The sequence below is a fragment of the Lacerta agilis genome, chromosome 14, assembly GCF_009819535.1.
Source record: "Lacerta agilis isolate rLacAgi1 chromosome 14, rLacAgi1.pri, whole genome shotgun sequence".
NCBI lineage: Eukaryota > Metazoa > Chordata > Lepidosauria > Squamata > Lacertidae > Lacerta > Lacerta agilis.
In genome coordinates, this window is record NC_046325.1 from 16,762,425 (window position 1) to 16,789,915 (window position 27,491).

A 27,491-nucleotide genomic window follows, 5' to 3' on the forward strand; every position below is an offset into this window, starting at 1 on the left:
TACACCCAGACTGCACCTTAGACTGGAGTTCACGTAATTAATAATAATAATAATAATAATAATAATAATAATAATAATAATAGATTCACTTGCACAAGATGCAGTAGTGATGGCCATCAATGCAGCTGGCTTTAAAATTGGATACTAACAACGGCTCCTAGCCATTATGGCTACATTCTGCCTCCACTGTTTGCCTCTGAATACCAGTTGCCATGAATTGCAGGTGGGGGAAACTGCTGTTGCACTCATGCCCCACGAGGGGGCTCTCCTGCAAGAACTGGAAGCATTGCTAGCAGCTTCATTGTGTCAAAATACCATTCCTCAATGGACTTTGTCCCCCAAATACAGTGGTACCCCGCAAGACGAATGCCTCGTACAACGAAAAACTCGCAAAACGAAAGGGTTTTGCGAGTTTTTAGTTGACTCGCAAGACGAATTCCTCTATGGCCGTGCTTCGCCAGACGAATTTGTCTGGCGAGGTACCACTGTAAGCCGGCACCAGAGCCGCGCGGCGCCGCATTTTAAGGCTGCAGCTAGCGAACAGCAGCGCTGCTGTTTGCCCGCTGCAGCTTTAAAAAGGCTTACCTTTTGGCTCCGGTGGGGAGGGGTGTTGTCCGCGTCGCGTCCGCCATCTTGGATTGACTCAGACATGCGCAGTCGATCCAAGATGGCGGATGGCCCCCCTCCCTACCGGCACCGGCGCCGCACGGCGCCACGTTTTAAGGCTGCAGCGAGCGAACAGCAGCGCTGCTGTTCACTCGCTGCAGCCTTAAAACACGGCGCGGCTCCGGTGCTGGTCGGGAGGGGCCCCCGGACTTTCCCCCCCATAGGAATGCATTCATTAAATTTTAATGCGTTCCTATGGGAAACGGTGCCTCGCAAGATGAAATTTCCGCAAGACGAAAAGTCTTGCGGAACAAATTAATTTCGTCTTGCGAGGCACCACTGTACACATTTCTAAATGTATTTTCTGTCAAAATAGGCAGTCGTAGATGTATTCTCTTGTCAAAACCACGCACTTTAAAATGCACTGAGACACATTTTTTTTAGGCAAGAGCTGTACCAGCGTAACATTTGGATGAGGGTGAAATCCAGTGGATAGCAACAGTCTGATCCTCACCTTAGTCTGGCAAGTGGTGGATCAGTTCAGTTTGTATTGGAATTCCCATGGACTGAGCTCCTTGAGGAGCCCTAGTAATCCTTTCTTAGAGAGCAGTGGGATATAAATCCATACGCTTTGGAGAGTTGGGAGTTGAACAGCTTGTTAACCTTTCGCTGGCATGAGTGGCTGGCCCTGTCATTCTTCAAGGGCTCAAATCCTGCTGCATGTCGCTAGAAGTTAAATCTCTGGGCAGATGGGTGGGCGCATATCCTCTCTGCAGTGCATGTAGGCAATATGCCTGAACGTGAGCGCTAACTGTGGCTGCCGAGGGGTATTTCGAACTGCTGCTGGCACGTTGGGCCAGGGCATTACGTGTGCTTGTTTTGTTCAAAAGGGCAACCACCCTCTTGGCCAAGGGCAAGCTGAACAGCAGGGAGCACCAACCTTCTGGAGTCCTTGGGCCCATGTGCAAGTCGGAGAAACTCTTGTGGGCAACACACACAGAGCAACAGAGCACATGCCACAACCTATCCTGTTGGCTATAACTGAATGCTTCTCACCCATCTAATCTCAGCAAGGGGAGGGGAATCTGTGGCCGCCAGGGGAGGCCTCTGTGGGCACCCTCTGGCACCATGCTGGCAGCCCCTGTATACAGGGCCGTCTCATCCATAGGGGCTGGTGGCGCGGTGCACCAGGGCGCCGGGCCCCCCAGGGGCACCCCCGCGAGCCCGCCGGCATACCAGGCTCCCCCTCCCCAACCCGCCCCCACCCCCACGGGCGGGCGGGCGGGCACTCGCGCACCGGCGAGTGGGCGGGCTGCAAGCCGGCCGCCCTCGCCTCCCGGAGCCCCAGCTGGGGCTCCAGGAGGCGAGGGCGGCCAGCTTGCAACCTGCCCGCCCGCTGGTGCGCGAGCGCCCGTCCGCCCGCCCCTCATCCCTTGCCCGCCGGCACGCGAGCGCCCGCTCCGACGCCACGCCCCTCATCCCCCGCTCGCCCACCCCCCCCTCCCGAGGGGCGGCCAGCGCAGGAGGGAGGCGGGTGGAGAGGCAGCAGGCCGGGGGCGCCGAGGGATCGCTGCACCACGGCGGCCGATCCCTCTAAGACGGCCCTGCCTGTATACAAGATAAAGTCAGGTGAAGGGTGCCTGCAACCCTGCACCATTGTGGAGGGGTGTGTGGGGGAGAGGTGGCCAAACAAACATTTCTCATTTTAATCCGTGAAATGTACATGGAGGGTCGCAGATGTGGTGGGTGGGATGGGAAGAAACAAATAAAGGCCAAAGACGAGGGGTAGGCATTCACTCTCCCTTCTCCCCAAGGCAGTCACCCCACCTTGCTTCATGGGTGGGCCGGCCCTGGGAATTTAACCATTCCCCCCCCCCAGCTGGGACCCTGGTCTGGAGCAGGGCCTTTGTGCCTGTTATTTAGTTGAAGTAAGCCATTCATCCTATTGCTACAAGTGGGGTTGACATCACGTATCAGGTCATAGCCACACCATACATTTAAAGCACATGGCTTCCCCTAAGGAATTCTGGGAACTATAGTTTTCTAAGGGTGCTGGGAATTATAGCTCTGTAGTAGAAACTACAGTTCTTGGGATTCTTTGGGGGAAGCCATGAGTGTTGCAATGGTATAAATATGCTTTAAATGTGTAGGTGTGACTGAGTTCGACCTTCAGAGAGCCCCCCTTAACTTTATTTTTCTCAATGCCCAACAAACAGAAGGATATCGACTTACTAAGTATGTTTTCTGTGTTCTCCGTTACGAGGGGGCCTTCCGGGTCAGGATCAGGCCTGGGCTCTAGGAAGTACTCGGAAGCAACGCAGCTGCCCTTTTTCTGACCTGCAGAAGAAGAAAACACGTCACATTCATGGTGTCAAAAGCTTCTGGGAAGGGGCCAAAGGTTAGATCAGGGGGGAACCTCATACAGGTCCAAGGGGTGGAAAGGACTATATGTCACTGAGGTACATATGGCCAAGTGAGAGGACCAGAAGGGCCAGCCCTACTATTAGGCAGAGTGAGGCAGGTGCCTTGGATGGCAGATGTTGTGAGGAGCAGGTAAAACTAAAGGTAAAGGGACCCCTGACCATTAGGTCCAGTCGCAGACGACTCTGGGGTTGCGGTGCTCATCTCACTTTACTGGCCAAGGGAGCCGGTGTACAGCTTCTGGGTCATGTGGCCAGCATGACTAAGCCACTTCTGGCGAACCAGAGCAGTGCACGGAAATGCCGTTTACCTTCCTGCCGGAGCAGTACCTATTTATCTACTTGCACTTTGGCATGCTTTTGAACTGCTAGGTTGGCAGGAGCAGGGACCGAGCAACGGGAGCTCACCCCGTCGCGGGGATCTGAACCGCCGACCTTCTGATCGGCAAGCCCTAGGCTCTGTGGTTTAACCCACAGCGTCACCCGCGTCCCGTGAAGAGCAGAAGACAGTGGCAATCCCCTACGGCTATTCCTATCCCCTGGAGCTGAAGCCCCCAGCAGCAGTGGTGTTTCCTTCTTGCTAGTCTGGTTTGAGGAGGGTCTGGGTTGCCTGCACCTCTCAACCATTCAGCTTCTTCCGATGTGCCACAGGCAGCACTGGTGCAAAAGGCCTTGCACCAAGTGAGCACCAGAGCACAGGGCCCATCTAGTCCAACATGCTGTTCTTACCAGAGGAAAACCCACAAACAGGACCTGAGCCCAAGAGCCCACTTGTGATTCCTCCAGCAACTGGTATTGAGAAGCATGCTGCCTCTGATAGTGAACATAGCCACTGTGGTAACGGGCCACTGATAGCACACAACTCAACTCAGACCGCATATTTCAGTGGGCAGAGCATGTGGGCGTATGTTGCTCTGCTGACCTGATCCATGCCAGTGCTGCCACACTAAGCAGGGGCTAGGGAGCAAGGCCACCCATCCATATAAACCTCCTGAACTGCTGACTCTTGCTTCAAGTTGGGAAAGTATCTTCTACCACACAAGAGGGCAGCCGACTAGCTTAGGGAACGTGCGGCTGGCCATGTGGCCAGGGGTGTAGCAAGGGGGGGGCATAGGGGGCGGACCGCCCCAGGTTCCATAATGGAGGGGTGACAAATAATCAAGGAACAATTACTGCCCTACTAGGGCGGTTTCATAAAAAAAAACTTTTGTAAAAAAAAAAAATGCCTGCTCCAAAGGTCTTATCTTACTATACTAGGGATTATATAGTTATATATGAAATTTCATGCATAGCAGTTAATATCTTGACCCTCCTCCACCAAAATAGCTGTTTACTTGGCTGTTTTCCTATGTCGTGAAGGCTGAAATTTCAGTTCAGTGGAGCACTTACTGTTCCCAACACTAACGCTGTGGAAAGCCATCTAATTAGACTTTAATTTGATTTTGAGATTTTTTAGGAGGTAATTTAATTATTGTTCGATTTTATACCAATGTTATGTATCTGATGTTAGCCACCCTGAGCCCGACTTCGGCCGGGGAGGGCAGGATATAAATAAAAGTTTTTAGTATTATTATTACTTGTTATTATTCCTTTGTAAGAAAATATGAAATAACATAAAACCATTTTTGCAGGGGGGGGGAGATAAGTGGGGGGGGTGACAAGAAATTTTCCACACCGGGTACCACCTGACCTTCCTACGACTCTGCATGTGGCACACACAACATGCCATTGTGGCTACCTCCAAGGCACCTGCTGCTTTAGTCAGCGGCCTCACTCTGCCCAACGGTAGAGCTGCACATACTAGGTAGAGCAAGCAGTAACAGCAGCAGCAAGGTGGTATTATTACTATTTATTTCATTTGTGGGAGCAAGTTCCATAGCTTAACCATGCGCTTCATGAAGAAGCACTGTGTGAAGAAGAGGCAGGACATTTGCATTAGGGATTTGAGGGATGGGGAAATGAAGGCTAGAGAAGTTCACGGAGGGCCTACAGGCAGGATATACATGTATGCTCTTGCATGGTGAAAGTGACCACAGAAGGAAGTTTCAGAGGTGAATAGGTAGGATGGGGGGGGGGATTATAGAAAAAGAAGGCCAAGAATGTATATTGCAGCTGTGTGGGTGAGCGATGAAACACACATTATAATTTGAAACAAAATAGAAAATTCTTTCCAGTAGCACCTTAGAGACCAACTGAGTTTGTTCTTGGTATGTTCTCTAAGGTGCTACTGGAAAGAATTTTCTATTTTGTTTCGACTATGGCAGACCAACATGGCTACCCACCTGTAATTATAATTTGAGGTAACCAACCAAAGTACAGGATTCAGGTCTTGTGGTTTTAAACTAAAGGAAGTAGGCTGAACCCTCACTCTGAAGGCAGTTCTGAACCTACAGAAATCTTCCGCATTTTGAGGTACACGCTGCCAGTATTGATGCCACTGTATCTTGAGTGGTAGATTAAGATTCAGTGGGCAGTTCGATCTCAAACATTTGTTTCAGGAACAAGGTTCCTGAATGGTGGCTGTTCAAAGAACCTTTCTGAAAGCTGAGCTGCTGTGTCACACCACAGCTCCTCGGAAGAGTTCTGCTCTTCTGTTAACAACCAGCAGTCAGATTGTGTCCAGCGACTTGAGCTTTGCAAGAGTTCGGCTGCAAGTACATGTAGACTTGCAGGCAAACAGAGCAAAACCCAGATATGTGCTGTTGTTTTTAAAGCCCCAATGCATGGTCTTACAACTCAATCCCCTCTCATTATCACTTTCCTCAGTTAGATGAAAACACAAATTATGGAAGCAGAGCAAGCCTAACGAAGCAGTTTAGATCTGGCCTAGTGATGTCATCATCGGTAACTGGAGTCTCCAGGTGTGACATGAGGCAATTTTGAGAGGGGAAACTTGACTTTTCAAGGCTCTTACCGGCAAAGAAACAGACCCTCCAGAGCCCAGCGTGCAGTGCCATGACTATCTCGGTGGTCTGGTTCTGCGGAAACACAATCCCTTCCTCCATGAACAGCCAGTAGTCAGTGCTGACGGCGATGCCCACCAGGAGAAGTCCACAAGCTCCGAAAACACTAGACAGCAGGGTCAGGGCGCGGCTGCTGCAGTTACTCATCCTAGGTGACAGGGGGAGCCACTGGCCAAATGCAGCGCAAGGACCTGGAGGAGGAATTGATAACAATCAGCCAGAGAAACCAGATATTCACACAAATCACACACACACACACCGCCCAAAAGCTATACTCACATTAAATTTGAGCTTTTCCTAGTCAAGCCAATGGGTTCTCAGAGGCCCCAATTGTTACTGGCTCCCATATTCTTCCTCTTTCACCACAATATCTTTATTTTCACCAAGAGAACATGGCAGCTGGCTCTAAGCACCACCCTAACTCACTAAAAACCCCCAAAGAATCCAAGAGGTCTTGGCTACAAGACCCTTCACTTTCTAACTCAGGAGTGAGGACCCTCCAGCCTGCGGGCTAAACTAGGCCTGCCAATCTGGCCTGCAGAAGCCATTTTTGGCCAGCCATGCCCATCTGTCACTCATATGATGTTATATGGCCACCTACTTTTCACCATACAGCACCAGGTGCAGGATAGGCAAAGGTGCAGCTGCCAAGGAGCAACCAGCAGGGCACAAGTGCATTGGGGCTTGATTTTGGTACAAGATTCAAGCCCTGCTGCTTTGGGGGGGGGGGATTGGTTCTACTTGCCTGCCTATCAAAAGTGAACCCATGGAGGGCTGGACACCATTTTAATCCAGCCCACAGGACAAAAGTAGTTCTCCACCTTTGCTCTGACCCAGTAGATTTCTTAAACATAAAAATAAATTCATATCCCAACCATTCTCCCAAAGGATGACTCGGGGCAACAAATATTTCTGCGATTTAAAAAAAAAAGTACAGTTAAAAACAAAATAAAAAACATATTAAAGGCATTTAAAGACAGTTGGAAATAACTGCTTTTAAAAATAGAACAAAACATCTAAAACAAATTTAAGAACCGATGTAACCAAATCAGGTGGCTAGATAGCGCCAATGAAATAGAAAAGATTTCAGCAGGCACCTGCCGAATTTTAAACTTCCTCTCTACATGACAACCCTGAGAGGCCTTCTAACGACCCTTTCTTGGCTTTCGTACTCTGGTGAGGTATCCCTTCATGACTGCCCTCAAATCCCAGTTACAGATAGGTAGCCGTGTTGGTCTGCCATAGTCAAAACAAACAAACAAACTAAAATCCTTCCAGTAGCACCTTAGAGACTGGGTCTGGTGACTTCTGTTTCAGTGTATCTGAAGAAGTGTGCATGCACACGAAAGCTCATACCAAGAACAAACTTAGTTGGTCTCTAAGGTGCTACTGGAAGGAATTTTTTTATTTTTTTATTTTGTCTCAAATCCCAGAACACTGCAGAAGATTCTGAGGCAGTATTCTGTTTGTGTAGGGTGTCATCCAGGTCTGCTGGGCTTACCTATTACAAGGACTGAGAGGGTACCCAAGAATACTCCCACAATGACCCTGAATAATACTATTCCTGGTGCCCTAGAATATGCCCACAATATATCCTTCAGGCAGCTGGTCCACCATTATTGGTCTCAATAAAGAACTCACAGTAAGTTTCTAAGGAGCTCCAGATTTCCTGGAAATAGTTTGAAAACTCTTCTACCAGAAATGCATATTCTCCTTAAAGGTGAAGGTAAAGGACCCCTGACAGTTACCGGTAAGTCCAGTCGCAGATGACTCTGGGGTTGCGGTGCTCATCTCGCTTTACAGGCCGAGGGAGCCGGTGTTTGTCTGCAGACAGTTTTCCCGGGTCATGTGGCCAGCATGACTAAACCGCTTCTGGCGCAACGGAACACCGAAACCAGAGCAGCGCACGGAAACGCTGTTTACCTTCCCGCCGGAGCAGTACCTATTTATTTACTTGCACTTTTTGGCGTGCTTTTGAACTGCTAGGTTGGCAGGAGCTGGGACCGAGCAATGGCAGCTCACCCCGTCGCGGGGATTCGAACCGCTGACCTTCTGATCAACAAGCCCAAGAGGCTCAGTGGTTTAGACTCCAGCACCACCCGCGTCCCTACATATTCTCTTTACTCTCCCCCCCCCAAAAAAAATCTGGGTTATGAAATCTCCATCACCCATACCCTAGCTAGCCCATTAGGCCTTCTGACATGATGCAAGCAAGATTCATAGTTCTCTCCATTCCAGCATAATTCTCTACCTCAGAGTTCATGGATTTTCATTCCAACCAGTGTAGCCTTGCTTCTTCCAAGAACCATAGAATCATAGAGTTGGAAGAGACCACACAGGCCATCTAGTTCAACCCCCTGCAATGCAGGAATGTTTTGCCCAAGGTGAAACCCGAACCAACAACCCTGAAATTAAGAGCCTCATGCTCTACCAACTGAGCTATCCCAGAGCTAATGTGAAGAAGCCAGACACCCTGATGTCCACCGTGCCTGAGGAGCCCTCAGGAGAGTGCCTTCTGGTAGGACCTGTCCTACATTTCTGGGCCTCCTCCCTCAGGTAGTGGCTGCAGCAGTGCTGCCATCACCACTGGGCATCTGGGTCTGAGAGCTGCCATTTTAATTCCCTAGAATTTCCTGAAGTGCCAGACTTTGTTTTTTTTCAAGAGGAACCCAGGGCAGGTTTCAGAGGTGGACCCTCCCAGGGTGTGGGCTCCAAGCACTTGCCCAATCAATCAACTCCATGGTCATGATCTCACCAAGTTTTCTTTTAAAGGGTCTGGTGGCTTTCCTGCCTTCCTTGTTCTGGGCCTTCCTGCCACCTTCCCCAGAACAATCCAGCATTCCTGATCCCCAGTTTAGGAATACACAATCTCAAAATGTATGTGGGGAAACGCTGTAGCTCAGTGGTAGAGCATATGGATCTTAGGAACAGTGGAAGTTGCCTTATCTCAATTTCTTGGTCCTTCTGACCATGTTCCAAGCCCTACCTGGAGATGCTGAGGATTGTTGAATCTGAGACCTTTTGCATGCAGAGTAGATGTTCTGCCACTGAGTTATGGTCCCGAGTTAAGGTCCCGGGTTCAATCTCCAGTGTCTCATGGGGGAAAGACCCTTGCCTGATATGCTGGGAGAGCCACTGCCAATTGACGTGGACCAGCCTTCCATAACCTGCTGCCCTCCAGGTGTTTTGGAACTTCAGCTCCAGCCAGCGCAGCTGTGGTAGAATTCTGCTGTAGGCCAAACCGAGTTCAGATGGACTAAAGCCTTGGCTTGCCATGAGGAGGCTGCCTATGTACAAACACCCCCCCCCCCCCAATTTTTTTAGAATTTTGTTGGGATTTTTTTAAAAAAAGCAAAATGCAGGATACAAAATAGACCATCGCAGTCCTCAAAATGAATATTGCAGAATCATATCTGGTTCATGCTTGTTGCAACCACTAAAGCAGAGGACTCATCAGCAGCTCATAACAACCAAGCTCATTACAGAGATAAGACACACTGCTGACTTGAAATGCTCTGGGTAGAGCTGATCCCAATACACCAAAAATGATCCCATGGATTGGGAATGGTGAATTATGAGCATGTTTACTCATAAATAAATAAGTCCTGCTGTGTTCAGTGGGCCTTGCCTCCAGGTAAGGGCTTAACCCAGGGGGGGAAAGGTAAAGAATTTTTATATTGTAACACACTAAGAGATTTGGGTGCTGAAGCCTCCAGGCACCATTGGCTGCCACATAGGGCTCAGGGAAGCATAATGGTTTTCACTTTCCTCCTAGGGTCTAGCTCAGTGGTCTAGCTCAATGTTGGGGAACCTGTGGCCCTTCAGATGTTGTTAAGACTCTAATTCAAGTACACACCATAGACTTAAAGCACACACGACTTAGCCCAAAGAATCATGAGAACTGTAGTTTGTTAAGGGTGCTGGGAATTGTGACTCTGTTGGGGGTAAACTACATTTCCCAGGATTCTATGGGGGAAGTCGTGTGATTTTAATATACTTTAAACGCATAGGTAAAAGGATAGGGATGCGGGTGGCGCTGTGGTCTAAACCACTGAGCCTCTTGGGCTTGCCGATCAGAAGATTGGCGGTTCGAATCCGCACTAGCAGTTCAAAAGCACGCCAGTGCAAGTAGATAAATAGGTACCGTAGTGGCGGGAAGGTAAATGGCATTTCCGTGCATTCTGGTTTCTGTCACCGTGTTCTGTTGCGCCAGAAGCGGTTTAGTCATGCTGGCCACGTGACTCGGGAAGCTGTCTGTGGACAAACACCAGTTCCCTCAGCCTGAAAGTGAGATGAGCACCGCAACTCCATAGTCGCCTTCGACTGGACTTAACCGCCCAGGGGTCCTTTACCTTTTACCTTTTACCTTTACTTTAAATGTATATTGGCATGCCTTGGCGATATTGTGGGTTTGGTTCCAGGTGGTTTCAATAAAGTGAATATTGCAATAAATCGAGTCACATCATATATTTTTTTGGTTTCCCGGTGCATATAAAAGTTATGTTTACACTATACTGTGGTCTATTAAGCTAGGCCCCCCTGGCTAATGGGGAGGGAGGGGGGAAACCCAGCCCCAGCCCTAGCCAGCTCCACTCCCTTGGACAGAAGAGCATTTGTGGCGGACTTCCTTCCCCTGGAAGCGGCCGGGCTCCTGGCACCTGCACCCACGTCCTCGTGAGAAGCAACATCTGTGAAGCACAATAAAACAAGGTGTGTCTGTATTGTGTATATGCTGCCAGAGAAGAAAAGGCCAGGAGACATGGAGGGAAGGGAGAGAGAAGGGAGTGTGTGTGTGTGGACAGGGAAGAGGGGTAATTGTAGGGCTGCCATACGTTCGGATTTTCCTGGAATTTCAAAGGCAGAATTGACATCCAGGGAGAATTTCTGAAAGGCTGCGCATTGTCAATCGGAAATTGTGGTGTTTCGGCGTTTTTGTGGGGGGGGGGGGAAGAGAGCTCAACAATTTTGGTAGTTACTTAGAAAAAGCTCAACAACTTTTTGGGTGTCCTGGTTTTTACCCCTTGAAATATGGCGACCCTAAGTAACTCACTAAGTAACTCTGGTTTGCCAGAAGCGGCTTAGTCATGCTGGCCACATGACCCGGAAGTTGTCTGTGGACAAATGCCAGCTCCCTCGGCCTATAGAGCGAGATGAGCGCTGCAAGCTCAGAGTCGTCCGTGACTGGACCTAACGGTCATGGGTACCTTTACCTTTAAGTAACTCACAAGGCTAATGTTCACATGTTGATTTGAAATGACTAGTCAAACCTTTGGCTGCAAGCCTCTAGTCCAGGGCTTTCCAAACTTGGGTCTCCAGCTGTTTTTGGACTACAACTCCCATCATCCCTAGCTAGCAGGACCAGTGGTCAGGGATGATGGGAACTGTAGTCCAAAAACAGCTGGAGACCCAACTTTGGAAAGCCCTGCTCTAGTCCACTACTAGAGCTTTATAACCACAGCAGTACACCACCATCGCCCCATAATCATTCGTTCTAGTGCATGCTTCAGGTTTTGGGGGCAAGATACCTACAATGGGCAGAAGTTTAACTTTGTGCTGTGTGACATATATTTGTATCTTGCTTTTCTGCCCAGGAGCTCAAGGTCATGTATGTTTTCCTCCCCTCCTCCTTTTTATATTTGCAACAGTCCTTTGAGGTAGGCTAAGCAAAGTTACTATATGTCCCTAAGAAGCAGTTCTTGTCAATAGATTGTTTGGGGGGTGGGTGGGCTTGGAGGGAAGGCAGGGACCGCAACCCACATACAGTGAACTGGGGCCTCCTCCCTCTTGCCCTCTCCTTCTGGTGCCAATCTACACAAGCACTCAGAGGAGAAGAGGGTGGCCACGCACCCTGGTTTACAGAGGACAGCCCTCTCTTCGAAGGGCTCTATCTGGTCCAAGACTGGATTAAGGAGAAGCAGGAGAGGCCTTGAAGTTGCCTGTCACTGGTGAGCGCCTGAACAGCAGACAGAGCAGGCCACAGCAGGTTGTAGTCTTTCCCAACCACGCCGAGAGCCAGTGCATGGTCCTACTCAGGAGTAGACACGTTGAAGTCAAATTCACACTGCTTACTTACAGGGTGCATGCTTTTTCTACTACTCTGACCCGAACTTAGTTGAATGGATGCAGCCCTGAATTTGCATCTTGACAGAAAATCAGCGTATGGAAATTTGACGCAGACCTGGCACCCTCTCTTTTTGTTGATGCGCCGCCGTTCCTCTTTTGAGCCAATGCGTGTGTAGCCTCCTCTCTTAGGGGAGAGAGCGCAAGGGGGCCAGGAGGCTCCGGAGGTCAGCAGTTGGACCTCTGCAGGGAGTGGGCCTTAGCAGATGCCCAGTGTTGTGACCCCTTCCCCCTTACACACACACATGCCCCACAAAGCAATCTTGCAATCAAGTCTTGAGCCACGCTCTACCTGCCTGTCCCCAAACACCATGGTCCTCCATGCAGACGTTTTACAAAGAGACCTGGAAACAGCAGAGACAATGTTGTACCTTCTCAGTCTCACTCTTCTTCCCACACCCTGAATTACCCATCAAACCTCTGGCTGGTCTCTCCCCCCCACCCAATGGTTTCTGGGATTCAAACTTCTAGTGGGTTTGAACTGGCTTTCGAACCTCTCCACCTCTATGATTTCCTGTCTGACCTGGAAGCCCCTGCACCAGTTGTGCCTGAGTGGGCTGTAGTGAACATAGAGAGAGTGTTGGATGGAACTCTGCACATGCTCAGAGCCAATCTTCTTGATATATTCTGGGGCTTAGCACTGATACAGAAACGGTCTGTTCTGGGAATGGAAAGCAGTGAGAGCTCACCTGAAGCACTGAGCTGCCCTCATCCCTTCCTCAATTTCCTAGCCCTCAGTGCTCATAATTTCAGGCCAATTCTTTGATGGGTTTCTGTGGAAGGATGGCAGGGGTGGGGGGGGGGGAGAGCAAGCCTTCTCGTGCACCCCACCCCACCCTCCATGGAAGACTCATCTCTTCCATTGATTTATCTCTTGCAGACGTTGATGTCATGAAACACAAAGATGACAACTATCCTCATGTCCCAGAACGATATATGGGAAACACATTTGGAGCAGTGGGGTGGGGGTTGAAAACATGTACAGTAGAGCAGGGGTGAGTCGCTTCAAGTACATGGCTGCTGCCCCAACCTCCAGTCTCCTCCAATTACATGGGCCTCTGGAATCCAGGGTGCCCCCCCCCACAGTCTGCCCCACACGCACATCTCCGCCCTCTCCCCCGCCCCCGACGCCCCAAGTCATCAAGGCTTTGCTCCCTTCCGTTGCATAGTTATGGTTTTCTCCAAGATATGTTTGCGCTTTCGGAGAGTCCAGCATCATCCCCCTCACAATGGATTTTCATGCACTTTTTTTCCCTGGCTTGTGTCTCCAGGGGTTTCTATTTATGCCCTCGACTGCATTTGTGCTGAAGAGAGGGACCAAAAAAAGACCTAAACACACACTCTCTCTCTCTCTGTGTGTGTGTGTGTGTGTGTGAAAGATAGGAAAATAGTATCTGGCATAGAATGGAGGGCCGTGGGGATAAGGGCAGTCTCAACGGCAAAGAGTCTGTCATGGGGAGGGGCGGCACCAGAAAAAGGGTGGGGGGCACAGAAGGCAAAATGTATATCTTTAAGTAGTTAAGAGAGAAAAAATAGCAGCATATGTTAACCACAAGAATCCAGAAAGGGGGGGGGGGTGATGGGGGCAGTTCCTTGTTAGAGGACCCAAATCCGGGGGGGGGCAGATCCTTGGGGGGGGCCATCTGACACAGCCCCTAGTTAAGGAGAGAAATAAAAATATACCCTCTCCCCACTTTCCTCTTTAACCCCACTAAATATCAACCTCCCTGCCCTACTCCCTATGTAACAGCGCCCCCTACTGCCTGCCCACAGCATTGTTTATAGCCCCTTAGCAGTGAAGTGTCGCCCCCCCCCCCCCCGGAGGAGAACCTTTATTCGATTTCTCCCATCTGTGATTGTTTTATTTTGGTTACAGAAGGCGGCGCAATATGGTCACCCTACTCACACACATTCCTCTTCCTGTTCCAGATCTGTATATGCATACACAACACTCAAGGGAGAAGGAGTGTGTGTGTGTGTGTGTGAGAGAGAGAGAGAGAGAGAGAGAGAGAGAGAGAGAGAGAGAGAGTCGGGAGAGGGGGAGAGAGAGTGGATGATATGTTGGTGGGAACAGATAGGAGGAGGTTTGTAAGGACAGCCCAAGGCCCCGTCTGCACTGTCCGTTTCAAGAAGTATCATACCACTTTAAACAGTCATGGCTCCCCCTCAGCCCAAAGAATCCTGGGAACCGTCATCCGATAAGCTTGCTGAGAGTTGTTTGTTAGGAGAGCCCTATTCCCCCCCCCCCACAGAGCTACAGTTCCCGTAGGGATTGATTGTTAAGGGAAATGCTTGGCACCCTTAGCAAGCTACAGTTCCCAGAATTATTTGGAGGAAGCCATGACTGTTTAAAGCGGCATGATACCACTTTCAACGTACTTTGCAGATGGGGCCAAAGACAAAGGTCCAACCATGGCTCCATCTAGGTAAGTATTGTCTACATTGACTGGTAGCGACTCTCCAGGGTTCCATGCAAGGACTCTTTTCTTAGCCAACCCTGGAGATGCCGGGGATTGAACCTGGGGCCTTCTGCATTCAGAGCTGGTGCTCTGCCACTGAGCTATGGCCCCCCAAACAAACAGAAGATCACTTGAGCAGTTGCTGTTGTTCAGTCGTTCAGTCGTATTCAGCTGCTGGAGGAGACTCTTGAGAGTCTTGAGCAGAGAGAAGTTTAAAGACCCTGGGTGAGGCTGTCACTCACTGGAAGTTGCGAAGCAGAGGCTGGGCAGCCACCATAGTGTAGTGGGTAGAGTACTGAACTAGGACCTGGGAGACCAGGGTTCAAATCCCCACTTGGCCACGAAGCTCATTGGGTGGCCTTGGCCACTATCTCTCAAGCGAACCTACCTCACAGGGTTGTTGTGAGGATGGTGTGGAGAGAGAGGCAGAAGTGTGTACACCCCCTTGAGTTATTTGGAGATATGCTGTGATACACACACACACACACACAATAACAATAATAGTAAATATGGAGCTGCTCTGCCTCTCAATTTCCTGCATCATCCAGGGGGGGTTGGACTAGATAGCCTACAAATACATTTTCCAACTCTAGATTGTAAGATTATAGGATGGACAGATGGGTGGACAGACATTTACAAGAGAGGAAGAGGGAGGATGATTGGCAGACAGATATTTATTGCCATGATGGATGTGCAGATTGGTATTGACAGGTGGGTTGTTCTGTGGCTCAGCTTGATGACGTAAGTTTTTCACGTAGTTTGTGCATAACTTACTATAAGTAGTATGTTGTTTCCCACACTGAAGTGATGCACACATTAACAGCTTTAAATGCGGCAATGTCACTTCCCCTCCCCATTGCATTTCAAGTTGCACTTGCATGTTGCTGTACGCACCTGAGGGCGGGAATGTCTTTACCCAATGCACTTTAAGTTTCCCTGTGCCTGCAATGCGCCCCCCCCCCCAAGCTCCTGTTCAATGAAGCTGTCATCTGGCCATGGCCTGAGATCTGCACATGTGCAATGACTGTTTCTAGCGTACACACCTCAGCTTCACCATGGCTTCCATCTTCAAATCAGATGGGAACTGGTTTGTGAGGAAATGCCTCCAACAGCTGTATTTCTCAAGATAGATAGGGGTTGTGGCGAATGTTATGTGTACAGCGCTTCAAACGCCAGCAGTGGGAGCGCACTGGAATAGAATCATAGAATAGAATCATAGGGTTGGAAGAGACCACAAGGGCCATCCAGTCCAACTCCCTGCCAAGCAGGAAACACCATCAAAGCATTCCTGACAGATGGCTGTCAAGCCTCTGCTTAAAGACCTCCAAAGAAGGAGACTCCACCACACTCCTTGGCAGCAAATTCCACTGCCGAACAGCTCTCACTGTCAGGAAGTTCTTCCTAATGTTTAGGTGGAATCTTCTTTCTTGTAGTTTGAATCCATTGCCCCGTGTCCGCTTCTCTGGAGCAGCAGAAAACAACCTTTCTCCCTCCTCTATATGACATTCTTTGATATATTTGAACATGGCTATCATATCACCCCTTAACCTTCTCTTCTCCAGGCTAAACCTACCCAGATCCCTAAGCCGTTCCTTATAAGGCATCGTTTCCAGGCCTTTGCCCATTTTTGGTTGCCCTCCTCTGGACACGTTCCAGCTTGTCAGTATCCTTCTTGAACTGTGGTGCCTAGAACTGGACACAGTATTCCAGGTGAGGTCTGACCAGAGCAGAATATAGTGGTACTATTACTTCCCTTGATCTAGACGCTATACTTCTATTGATGCAGCCCAGAATTGGAGCCACAGAGTAAGTCGTAATGCGTACACAGTATCAGTCTGCAGGATAGGGCCAATTTAAAAAATCAAGGGCAATACAGTTATGCAAGGAAAACAGACAGGATTGTAAGAGGTGCATGAGCAAAAGACAATAACTTGGCAGGATAGGAGATCCACACCAAGAAAGGGATGAGTGGAAATCTCTTCATTGAACTTGTATTCAAATAGCTGGCCTGCAGGGTTCATCATGCAATATGTCTAATGCAACTTTCCAAGATCTATTATATACTGATCTGTAAGTGCTCGCTGTCACAAGTCCTCTAGTTCTCTGTACGTAAGATATTCTATTTCCATGCTCAAAACAACTCATCTGGAATAACCATTGTCCATTTCTAATAGCAATCACAAACTCCAGTTGCTCGATAAACATGTTATGAGAGAGTATGAGACATCTACCCTTTTCACCCCCCATTTCTAAACTCAACTCGTGAGTCCCAAAGGGTGGTTGAAGACACTTAAGGACCAACAATTCTGTGCTACAGGTGAAACTCGAAAAATTAGAATATCGTGGAAAGTCCATTTATGTAAGCAATTGTTTTCATTAGCTACTGGAGTTTAATATGAGATAGACTCATGACATGCAAAGCGAGATACGTCAAGCCTTTATTTGTTATAATTGTGATGATTATGATGTCCAGCTGATGAAAACCCCAAAGCTGAAATTGTTAATTTGGGGTTCTCATCAGATGTACGCCATAACCATCACAATTATAACAAACAAAGGCTTGACATATCTCGCTTTGCATGTCATGAGTCTATCTCATATATTAGTTTCACCTTTTAATTTGAATTACTGAAAGAAATGAACCTTTCCACGATATTCTAACTTTTCGAGTTTCACCTGTATGTTGCCTTGAGTATGTGCTCCTAGCCTGAGTACAAACTCACTGAGTAGCACCTACAGATCAAGAACCAATACTGACCAGTTGTTAAGAGTGAATGAAGCTCATAGCTATCTATAAGCCCATCACCTCCGTTGGGTTTGCAGTGAAGTGCCTATAATCCAAGGCTGTGAGTTTGAGATGCACATGCTTTGCATACAGAAGGTCCTAGGTTCGATCCCAGCCATTCAGTAGTATCTGGTGCCCACTGGGACTGACAGGGTGGAAGGAAGGAGGACAAACAGTAGGTGGAGCCAGAACACAAATGTCTGGCAGAACCAACTCATTCTAGTTTTGCTCCCTTCCCTTCTGAGTTCTGCAAGGAAGAGGAAGAGGAAGAGGATGCTGGCAGGCAGTGCCATGCCCTGTACTGGTTGCAAGCAGGAAGGCAGGGAGCTGGTGGGAGCTGGCTGAGGGCTGTGCCCCATTTGCCCTAATGGGCCAGCTTCCATTATCTGCTGTAGCAGGTCATGAGACCCCTGGGACCCTGGAGAGCCACTGTCAGTCAGAGTAGGCAATACTGGCCATCTGGTCTGCTTTAAGGAAGCTTCCTATGAGTGTTGACATTTGACCGAGAGACCCCTTTCCCTTAAGTTAGGGTGACCACCCTTTCCCCCAGTCTTGCTCCTGAGCCTTTAACAGCAGCCTGCTCCATAGAAATTTAGCTGGTGGAGCTTTCGCTGCCACATATTTCCATGGCAGGAAAAGCTTCCCGTTAACTGCAGCAGCTGGTGTCCCTTGGAGCTGGTTGGGCGGATGCAGGGAGCCCAGCCAGTAGGTGGCGCCAAAGAGCCAATGACCTGCAGAACCAACTCATTCTGGTTTTGTTCCCATCCTTCTCCTCCCTGCTGAGTTCCAGGTGGAGATTCAGGAGCAAGAGGAAGCTGGCAGCCAATTCCGTCCCCCTGGACTGGTTGGAAGGCAGGCAATGCCTGTTTGGAGGCCAATTGTGGAGAAGTTCCCCATTTGCCCTAACGAACCAACTTCTATGGCCTGTTAAACTATTCACTGCAGTGTGGTGTTCTGACTAGGAAGACGCAGGTTCAAATCCCTGTTCTGTTATGAAACCGAGTGGATGGTTTTGGCTCTCTATTGGCCTAAGAGAGCTATTGCAAGACTGACACAGGGATGTGGAAAAGGATCCAGGTAAATTAGCCTGTGCTCCTTGGAGAGGATGTGAGAGAAACACAAGACCATCCAAGCAAGAAGTCCCCAGCTAACCTACCTCACAGGTTTATTATTAGGGTAAAATGGGATAGGCCCATGTATTTTGCCCTGATCACTCTGGATCGGATTGTGCTGAATTACTAAACATATAAATGGGGACTGCTGCTGAAATGTCACCATCCAAAATGAATTTGTAGGCTCCTTCTCAGGCGAAGCCTCTGCATAATTTCAAGAAAAACCATAAGAGTTCAAATAAAACTAGCAACATTTCCCATGAGATTTTTGTACACACACACACACACACACACACACACGGGTGCACTTTCCACCTAACACAGACTTTCCGTGTTAAAAGGGCCAGCCGTGTCCATAGGCCAAATAAATAGGCCAAAGGAAACCATCTTTGTTACAGTTTAATCTCACCCTTCCCGCGAGGAGTTCAGGGTGGCACTAACGGGCCCCACCCACCCCAATTCATCCTCACAACAACCCTGTGAGGAAAGTGAGTCTGAGAGAGCATGACAGGCCCAGAGCCAGCCAGTTAGCTTCATGGATGAGGAGGGTGCAGGGTGTCCTCCCAACACACTAACCACTATACCACACTGCCTCCCATACAATAACCATGAAAGTGTTTCCCCTCCCCATAACCACTAGTGTAACTTATAAAACAATTCCTTCTCCTCTACCGCCACCACACCGGCCCCCTCACATTCTGCCCCACAGCATGCTGTTGCCATTGTGTAATTGATTGTGTGTGTGCGCGCTCGCCCCCCCACAAATGTAACAAACCTAGCACAAATGCAGCGCAAATTCTGCGTGACCCCTCTGTATCTCATGCACTCATATGCTAGATTAAATCTCACCCATTAGCTCAATGCCAGAACCCACCCCAAGTACCTCTTCCTTTCTCCCAGCTCCACAGCAACCACATCTCTTCCCTCCAGCAAATACTGTACCATATTCATCTGTGGCGGGGAATACAATCTTACAGCAATGTCACCATCTGGGATTAAACATTTGTGGGTTTGTTTGTTTTCAGGGGCGCGCAGTGAGACAGAAATATACACTGTATTATATGCAAAATATCTCTCTTCTTGCTTGAAGCCCATCTCTCTTTCAAGTAGACTCACACATCCAACAGAAAAAACACGGAAGGGGGAGGAGGGTTTGGGAAAAGCTCCTGGATGCCAGCTTAAACCTCAGAACTGCTGTTACAATTATAATATCATCGTCTGTACACACAAAGGGCTCGTTCCAAGAATTTTGTATTTGTGCGCTAGCATTGAGAATTCACACGCACAAACACGCGCGCCAAGGGTATAGAATTCACATAGGCTTCAATGTTGAAAGGAATTCACTTGCGCGACCACAGTACATACTCTCTCAAGGAGGGCAATCTGCCAAGAATTAATAGGAAATATGCAAACATTAAATCTACTCCTGCCACACATACACACAAACAAACATACAGTTAAATAAGATGCACATATAAGACTACACACACACACACACACACACACACACACACACACACACACCCCGTCCTCATCTTTCTGCACCATGTAATCTAAGCACTGAGGCGTCAAAGGAGCCACCCATAAATCAGGCACCCTTATGTGCACTAACATGAAGAGGGGGGGAGGTAAGTGTAAACATAATTCAATTGACACCACCCTGTGAAATTGCACACACAAGCTAGAGAGACAGGAGCTAATAGTAATCACGAACACAGAGACACACACCATTGGATAATCTAGAGAGATTGATGTTAAAAGGTTTGAAGAGGAGCTCTTGCTTGCTTGCTTGCTTGCTCTCTCTCTCCCCGGCTCTCTCTCTCTCTCTCCTCCCCCCCCCCCGGCTCTCTCTCTCTCACACACACACACACACACTACACACAGTGCTGTAGAAAACCACAGACACATGCATTACATACCAGTGCAACACCTTGATAAAGGTGTCAAAGCTACCGTGTCCCCTAATGCTGCATGCATTTATTTAAACAGAACAAAACCAGTGGAACATACTAGTGCTATGTTGGAAGTGTGCTAAAGGGACAGTACCAAACTACTGGCTGGAATCACTCTCCTAACATAGAACAGTGTTTTTTAAATCACAGACATCCTGCCTGCCAGGCAGTGCAGTGCACAGAGAAAGGTGCAGAATGAATTTACATCCAGCAATCCTCTCTCTCTCTCTCTCTCTCTCTCTCTCTCTCTCTCTCTCACACACACACACACACACACACACACAGTATGCTGGTGCAGCATACGGCTCATCTAAATGAGCAATTCTGGCTGTTTTGCAACACACATACAAAATGCATTTAAAGGGATTTGTATCTATTAGGCGTCAAAAAATAAATAAATAGGAAGATGGGTGTAGTGTATAAAAGCATGAACCCACACGGCTCCGTAGGTAATGTTATAGTTGAAAATATTAACTGAAGGCAGCTGTTTGAAATCAGTTTTGTGTTTGTGCTTGGCTCTACAGAAAGCCAAAGAAATCTACAGAAAGGATGCTCAACCGTACATGCTTACTAGGTGTAACGGGAATCACACACACTGAAAAACATGAGATTTCATATGAAGTGACATGCAGTGTCTTGTATTGACTATACGCACATGTATGTACTAGCAAGGAAAGTTCCCACCTGCACAGACTCCACGTTTCTGGGGGAGAGGAGGATTATGCCGATAAAAATTGCTTCCCATGCACCTCAGTGCAATAACAGAACCGCACAAAAACGAGTTAAGGATGTGTGTTCTCTTCACTAACTTATTACCAAAGAATCCAAACACATCATCGCCAGTCTGTGCTGTTATGTACCAGAGAAAACCCAACCTTCATCCAAGAGGATCTAAAGGAATTCACTAACACACCAGCCAGAGGGCTTAAAAGTTAAGCATCTGCAATGCCCATCAGGTGCTACAAAACAGCCATTCCGCTGCCCCTCAAGGAAAGGCCACAAACTCACACCCAGGCCAAAGTTGTCCAAAGTAACACAACACTGGAATCATCCAGAGTGGGAACCCAAAAGAGCAGCGTGACATTAGCGAGATTCTCTTTTCCTTAGGACCAGCCAAGCAGGTTACAAGCTTCTTAATTACACGGAACTCCGGGGCTGCCGTGGAAGAGTCCTGTGTAACTCTGAGGCTTCCGTCCTCTTAGAACTATTCGCTGATCTGAGCCATGATAACCCCTCTCCTCATTCTGTGTCTCTAATGCAGATGGACACACACAGAGAGCAACCTGCCTTGAAGCGAAGAAAAGGCGATTCCCAAGCAGGACAATGTAACAGGGATTTCAGCGCACTGTTGGGAAGGGAGGTGGGCTAAGCGGGGGTCTGTATCTCTCACCTTGCTGTTAGAATCCCACCGGAGATTTGAGATCCTTGCTCTTCCACCGCACCTGCATCGCTTTCCTGCTTTTTATTCTTAGTTATCTCTCTTTTCTCGCTCCAACCTTCCAAGGGGTGGCTGGGAGTGGGATGGGATGTCACCCTTTCCCTCTTTCTTAAGGGAGGTGGTTATCTTCTTGAAGGGCCGGTGACTACGCGACCCCCAAGCGACGATGGGTCTCTATCGCGGAAGGCCCCATCCAGAAGTTTGCTTCATCCAAAAAGTGGGAGAAGGAGAAAAAGATGAGGAAAAAAGAGAAAGAGAGAAAGAGAAAGGTGGATGAGAGGAGAAGGGGCTGCAGTCTTCTTATTCGAGGAGGGGGGGACACGACAGAATGAAAGAGGGAGAAGGAGGGAGCTCTGGGAGGGGGGGGGCGCGACGAATGCAGCAGCCAGCCGCGGTTCTGTGGGGTTGGAGCAGGAGGGCGAGCTGGCGGTGGTCAATATGGAGCTGGGGGCCGGAGGAGCGGAGCTGGGGGGCCGGAAGAAGGAATGCAGCAGGAGCAGCAGCAGGAGGGAGACGGGGAATGACAGGATGAAAAAGGGAGCCAAGCGGACGAATGCAGCAGGGGAAGAAGGGAGCGCGCGAGCAGGCGACAGAACGAGGGACGCAGAAGGAGAGGAGGGGAGAGGCAGAAATGGGCAGAGGGGTGCAGGAGAGGGGGGGAGGCGGAGGGGGGTTGAAAAGAGATGCAGCGGGTGGGGGAGAGGGAAAGGGAAGCCCTCGGAGGGACGAAGGAATCGGGGAAGCGGAAAAGGGGGAGAGAATAGAAGAGGGATCCCGGCAGAAGGAGAGAGAGGGAAGGAAAGGAAGAGGGTCCGGAGGAGGAGGAGGAGAGGGGAGTGCCGGCGGGGGGGGGGGTGTTTCCAGGCAGGAGGCAAAGGACTGAAAAAAGCCACGCAATGGCGAGAGGCTGGGGGGGGGCAAGGGAATGCAGCAGCAGAGAAAGGGAGAACGAGCGAGTGGGGAGCGATCAGAAATCGCAGCAGGAGGAAAACCCGTGGGGGGGGGGAGTCAGGGAGCGCAGCAGAGATGCGGGTAAAAGAGGGAGGGGGAGAATTAAATCAATTAAGTCCCAGTTGGGGGAAAGGAGGGTCTCCCTGAGCCAAAGATAGCCTCGTTATCTGGAGGGCGACCCCCAAAAAGGGGGGGGAGAGAAGGGTGGCTGTGCGGGGAAGAGGGATCGTTGGATGGAAAAAGAGAGCGGGCGAGGGGGGGGATGCGGTGGAGGCGCGCCGGAGGAGGGAGGAGGAGGGAGCCCGAGAGAGAGAAAGGCTGCTACCGATTTTGTCCTGGGGGGCTTCGATCGGGCAGTGATGCCGCAGTCGGGTGCCGAGAGGTGGCTGCCTGTCTCTCGGTCCCCCTCCCTCCTGCTTTCCCCCTCTCTCCCTCTCACACACTCACACGCACGCACACAAACACACAGGCTGGCACGCACAGGGCGCCCCCGCGGCCGGATCCCGCACGATCACGGGATCCGCTTGGCTGGGAACTGACGAGGGGCGCGAGGAGAATTCACAATCGCCCCAGCACACACACACACACACACACACACACACACCCCAGCCCGGCTCCCTGCAGCTGGCCGTGATGTCAGAGGGACCACTCTTAAAGGGACACGACGCCCCGGCTTCCCGCCCCGACCTCGCCAACCGGGGGGAAAGTGAGCTCGTCTGCTGGGTGGTGTGTGTGACATTATAGAGACAAAGAGACAGAAAGGGGATAGATAGATCTGAATAGGAGAGGAACGCACACGGCAGATAGCAAACTAGCAGGATGTAGCGGTGAATATCCGAAACGTGGGGAATGTCGACATTCTCCACATGTCTGACACTCGCGGTAACATTCGCTCTGCCCGCATTCACATGTGTGTGGAGCGCGCGTATGTTGGTCTAGAAGACTGTCGACAGTCAGATATAAAACTCAGCCTTCACCAAATTTCGGACAATGAGCTAGCCTAGATGTCTGCGTATGTTTTGGTACACACACAAACACAAACACAAACACAAACACACACGTGTGCCTTAGTGCGGGCATCTGAGCCCAATACATTCACAAAACCGACCTGGGATTGTCAGCATTTCGTCTATGAAAGCGAACAGTTAACCGATGTTTGGACAGTCACCGTAGCCTATGGAGGTGGTTTTTTTCCTTGGTACCTGTCATAAACAACAACTATCCTCATCCTCATCCTCTATCAGCAGCACAAAAAGATTCTCAGCTGATGCTGCTGGGATAATGCCAAGTAAATACAGTTCGTTTAAAATGTCAATAATAACAAAACGAGACACCCACAACTGGCACCTGCTGCGCCTTAGAACACCACCTTGTTTTCTGCACACCTCTGTGAAATGCACGTAAATCTCCTTCTCACCAACACGCGCGCGCGGGCGCGGAGTCTCTCCCTAGTGTGAGCATCGGGATGGGTGGCGAATGGAGAAAAGAGGTTTTGTAATGAGTCTTCAAATACGAGGAGTTCCTAGGACTGGCCGTGAGGGGACTGAGCGTCGGTGCTCTCTGGAGCCAGAAGTCTTGAAGGGGGGGGGGGGAGAGATCTGGTTTGGCTTTCTTTTCTTTTCTTTTTTTTTGTAGTCTCGGTTCCTGAGGTCTCTTCGGAAGCCTGAAGGGACTCCAACCGAAGTCAGGAGGGCTTCTCCTGGTCTCTCTCAATGAGAGCCTCGTTCAGTACACAAAAGATAATCCTATTGACCCACAAGAAACGACCCAATCCCATATTATGGCAAAACCTTTATCAGATCCTTAGAGGATCATGACCTTATGAAGCTTATTGCCATAGTTATGAATAATATGAGTTTTGGTCACGTTGGAAGATTTAGATTCCTTGGATCTCCAAGTGGCAATCTAGTGAGTGTACCGAACTGGGTTTCTGGGTTCCCTTGGTACGTTGAGGAAGTAAATGGGTTAGAAATGGGAAGAAACTGGGAGAGGAGCGGCTGTAGACAACTGGGAGGCAAGAAACTGGGGGAACGAGCCAGCAGCTGTCGTAGCTGAGGATGATGGGAGTTGTAGTCTCCAAAAACGTCTGAGGGGCACCTGGTTGCGGTAGCCTGAGTCACAGGAGAGACGCATCATTCAGTGCGTTTTAAAAATTTATTGTTGTGATTTATTCATCACCTTCCGCACATGTCCCAAGGCGATGCACAAAATAGGATTAAAACAGCTAAATAGCAGTTACAAAAATAAACAGAAACAATGCAGAATGAACACCGTATGGGAGACACTTATTCATCCAGCTGGCGGGTGGAGCAAAAATGTCTTCTGGGGAAATGTAGAGAGTGGGCGCCTGGCCTATCTCAACAGGGGGCGCTGTTCCACAGAGGAGGGGCAGCCCACTGAAAGCCCCCGATACTTCTGTTTGGAGCTGAGCTTATGACCATTGCAGGAAACGGGAGCCAATGCTCAAGGAAAGTGTCAACAGGTAAAGGGCCCCAGGGGAGGATGGGAAGTGAGGGCCTGAGGCAGTGGGAGCAAGCTGTAGGAGAGCTTGTGGGAGCCCAAGGAGCAATGAAACTGATGGGGCTGGGTGGGAAGAAAGAAAGGGACTGAGACTCAGGTAGATACAGCTGTAGGGGTGAAGGAAGAAGGAGGGTCTGTTTCAACATTTCAGCAATGCTTTATAAAATCTGATCCTCTGGTGTGTGGGAGCTAGGACTGTTCAGGGCCCACACTTTGCACGTGCTCAGAGGCACTCTTTTTAGTACTACTTCATACACTGTACGTGCCACTTGAATTTTTGCATGCCGTGTATTTGTTTCAAAAGCAACACAAACACACAGCCGTGCTAGGAAAAAAGAAGAAGTTGCCAACTTTGCATTTATTTGTTTGTAAACTGTATACCTGCACCTTTCCTCCCAAAGGAGCCTAGAATGGCAAACAACAAATGTTTTTTTTAAAACCTCTTTAAAACAATTCCAATACAGATGTAGACTGTAGAAACACGCAAACATTCCCCAGTAAGCCTTCGATGAACTTCAAAACACAACCAGGCACTCGAAGAATCTGAAAAGATAAGATACCACAAAATCCCGATTTCCAACCCTGTCCCCTCCAGAAGGCAGCCGGGCCTTCCCATTCTGTTGCAGAACTGGGCCTCTGTGGTACCAGGTGCTGCAAAAACACCAAATGGCATCCATTCCTCGCCTTGAGGCATTTTGAGTGGGCGAATGTAGAGATATATTTATCATCAGACAGTAACAGAACAGAAGCCTCCTTTTATCGTTCTCCCCCGACAGCCCACAAACTCAGCCTCCCTCTGCTCCAGTGACAGAGATGAGGGAAGATGGAGAGAAATCTCAAAGCTGGTGAGACTGTAAACAGTCAACAGGAGGAAGGTGGCCAAAGGGTAGGCTGGAAACTGCAAAAGTTTTGGGTCGTTTCTGCAGAGGGTGTTTAAAAATCTCCAACTCCTTCTGTGAGATTTGATAGGGTGAGATATTTAATTTGTAAAATTAAAGTATCAAACATGCAAACACAAAGACACAAATCACCTCCTTTATTAAAATCAATAACAGGATTACAAAAACAACACATTCCTTGATCTGTGGTTGACATACTCCTCTGTTATTCTGTTCTTTAGTCAAATGTGTGATCAACCAAGCTGTTTACTCTTCATCTATGCCCCCAAAACTGAGAGGTTTTTTTTTTTAAAAGAAAGAAAGAAAGAAAGAAAGAGATGCAGAGGTAGTCTTCTCAGGGTTGTTGCCACAGTCACACATCACTTGCTTGCAGACCACTTTGGATCATGCAATGAGGTCATCATTGTGCGTCATGAGAGACAGCTGCCACCACCCTGTGACACTTCCTTCTCCTTACCTTCTCCTTCAGTATTGTGATGTCACCACACCCAGCATTTCCAGGGCCCTGCTCCATTTCATTGACTGTTGCTTGTTAATGGCAGCCAGAGAAACACTGAGTGTGATTGCCACTGCTTTATGAGTATTATCATTATTAATAATAATATTTATACATTGCTTTTCAACATAAAAGAAATCTGTAAAACCTAATAAAGCAACAATATAAGAGCAATTAAGACCAGTCAAACAAACCTTTAAGCAATGAAAATAAAACATGTAAAATCCGGGAATTCTGCATAAAACAAAAGTTGCCATTTTTAAAAAATCACCCCTTCCTTCCTTCCTTCCTTTATTCCTTTCACACCACCTATGTGCATGGTGCTGTACAAATAACAAGTTTGAAAGGACTCAGTCCCAAAGGACATAAAATCTAAAAGACTCAGGCCAGCAGCAGATGAAGGGGGCAAATGGAGACGTGAGGAGGCAAGGGAAGAATATGGGATTGCATCAATTAAATGTTCTTTAGCTTAGGGCCTGGGCAGCGGGTGATCCAAAGACTTTGTGGGAAATGTGAGGTTTGGAATTGAAGCAAATAGGACTGATGGTCACACAGAGGTGTTATGGGAGGTGGTTCCAGGCATAGGTGGCAGCAAGAGAAAGTGGGTAGAGTCTATTCAGGGTGCAGGAGACCCTTGGATGACTGAGCACGGTAGAGTTGGTTGGGCGAAGATCACAGGAAAGGGCCTTCTAAACTAAGTTCGTGAAATCCCACCTAAAAGAGAGGAGAAATGGGGGTTGGAGGAGCCCTCTGGAGTGTGTGCTTATGCC

The 27,491-nt window shown here is 48.9% G+C and overlaps 1 protein-coding gene across 1 annotated transcript in view; it reads right to left on the minus strand.

Moving 5' to 3' along the window:
• Window positions 1-23,401, minus strand: part of CACNG7 (calcium voltage-gated channel auxiliary subunit gamma 7) — a 41,628-nt gene extending 18,227 nt beyond the window's left edge. The window contains exons 1-4 of the mRNA XM_033170257.1: window positions 23,132-23,401; window positions 21,808-22,059; window positions 5,941-6,180; window positions 2,839-2,943 (exon numbers count right to left, since the gene is read on the minus strand). Coding sequence (XP_033026148.1) covers window positions 2,839-2,943; window positions 5,941-6,136 — 301 coding nt within the window. The 5' untranslated portion in view covers window positions 6,137-6,180; window positions 21,808-22,059; window positions 23,132-23,401. The remainder of the gene's footprint in view (window positions 1-2,838; window positions 2,944-5,940; window positions 6,181-21,807; window positions 22,060-23,131) is intronic.
• Between the last annotated feature and the right edge of the window lie 4,090 nt (window positions 23,402-27,491).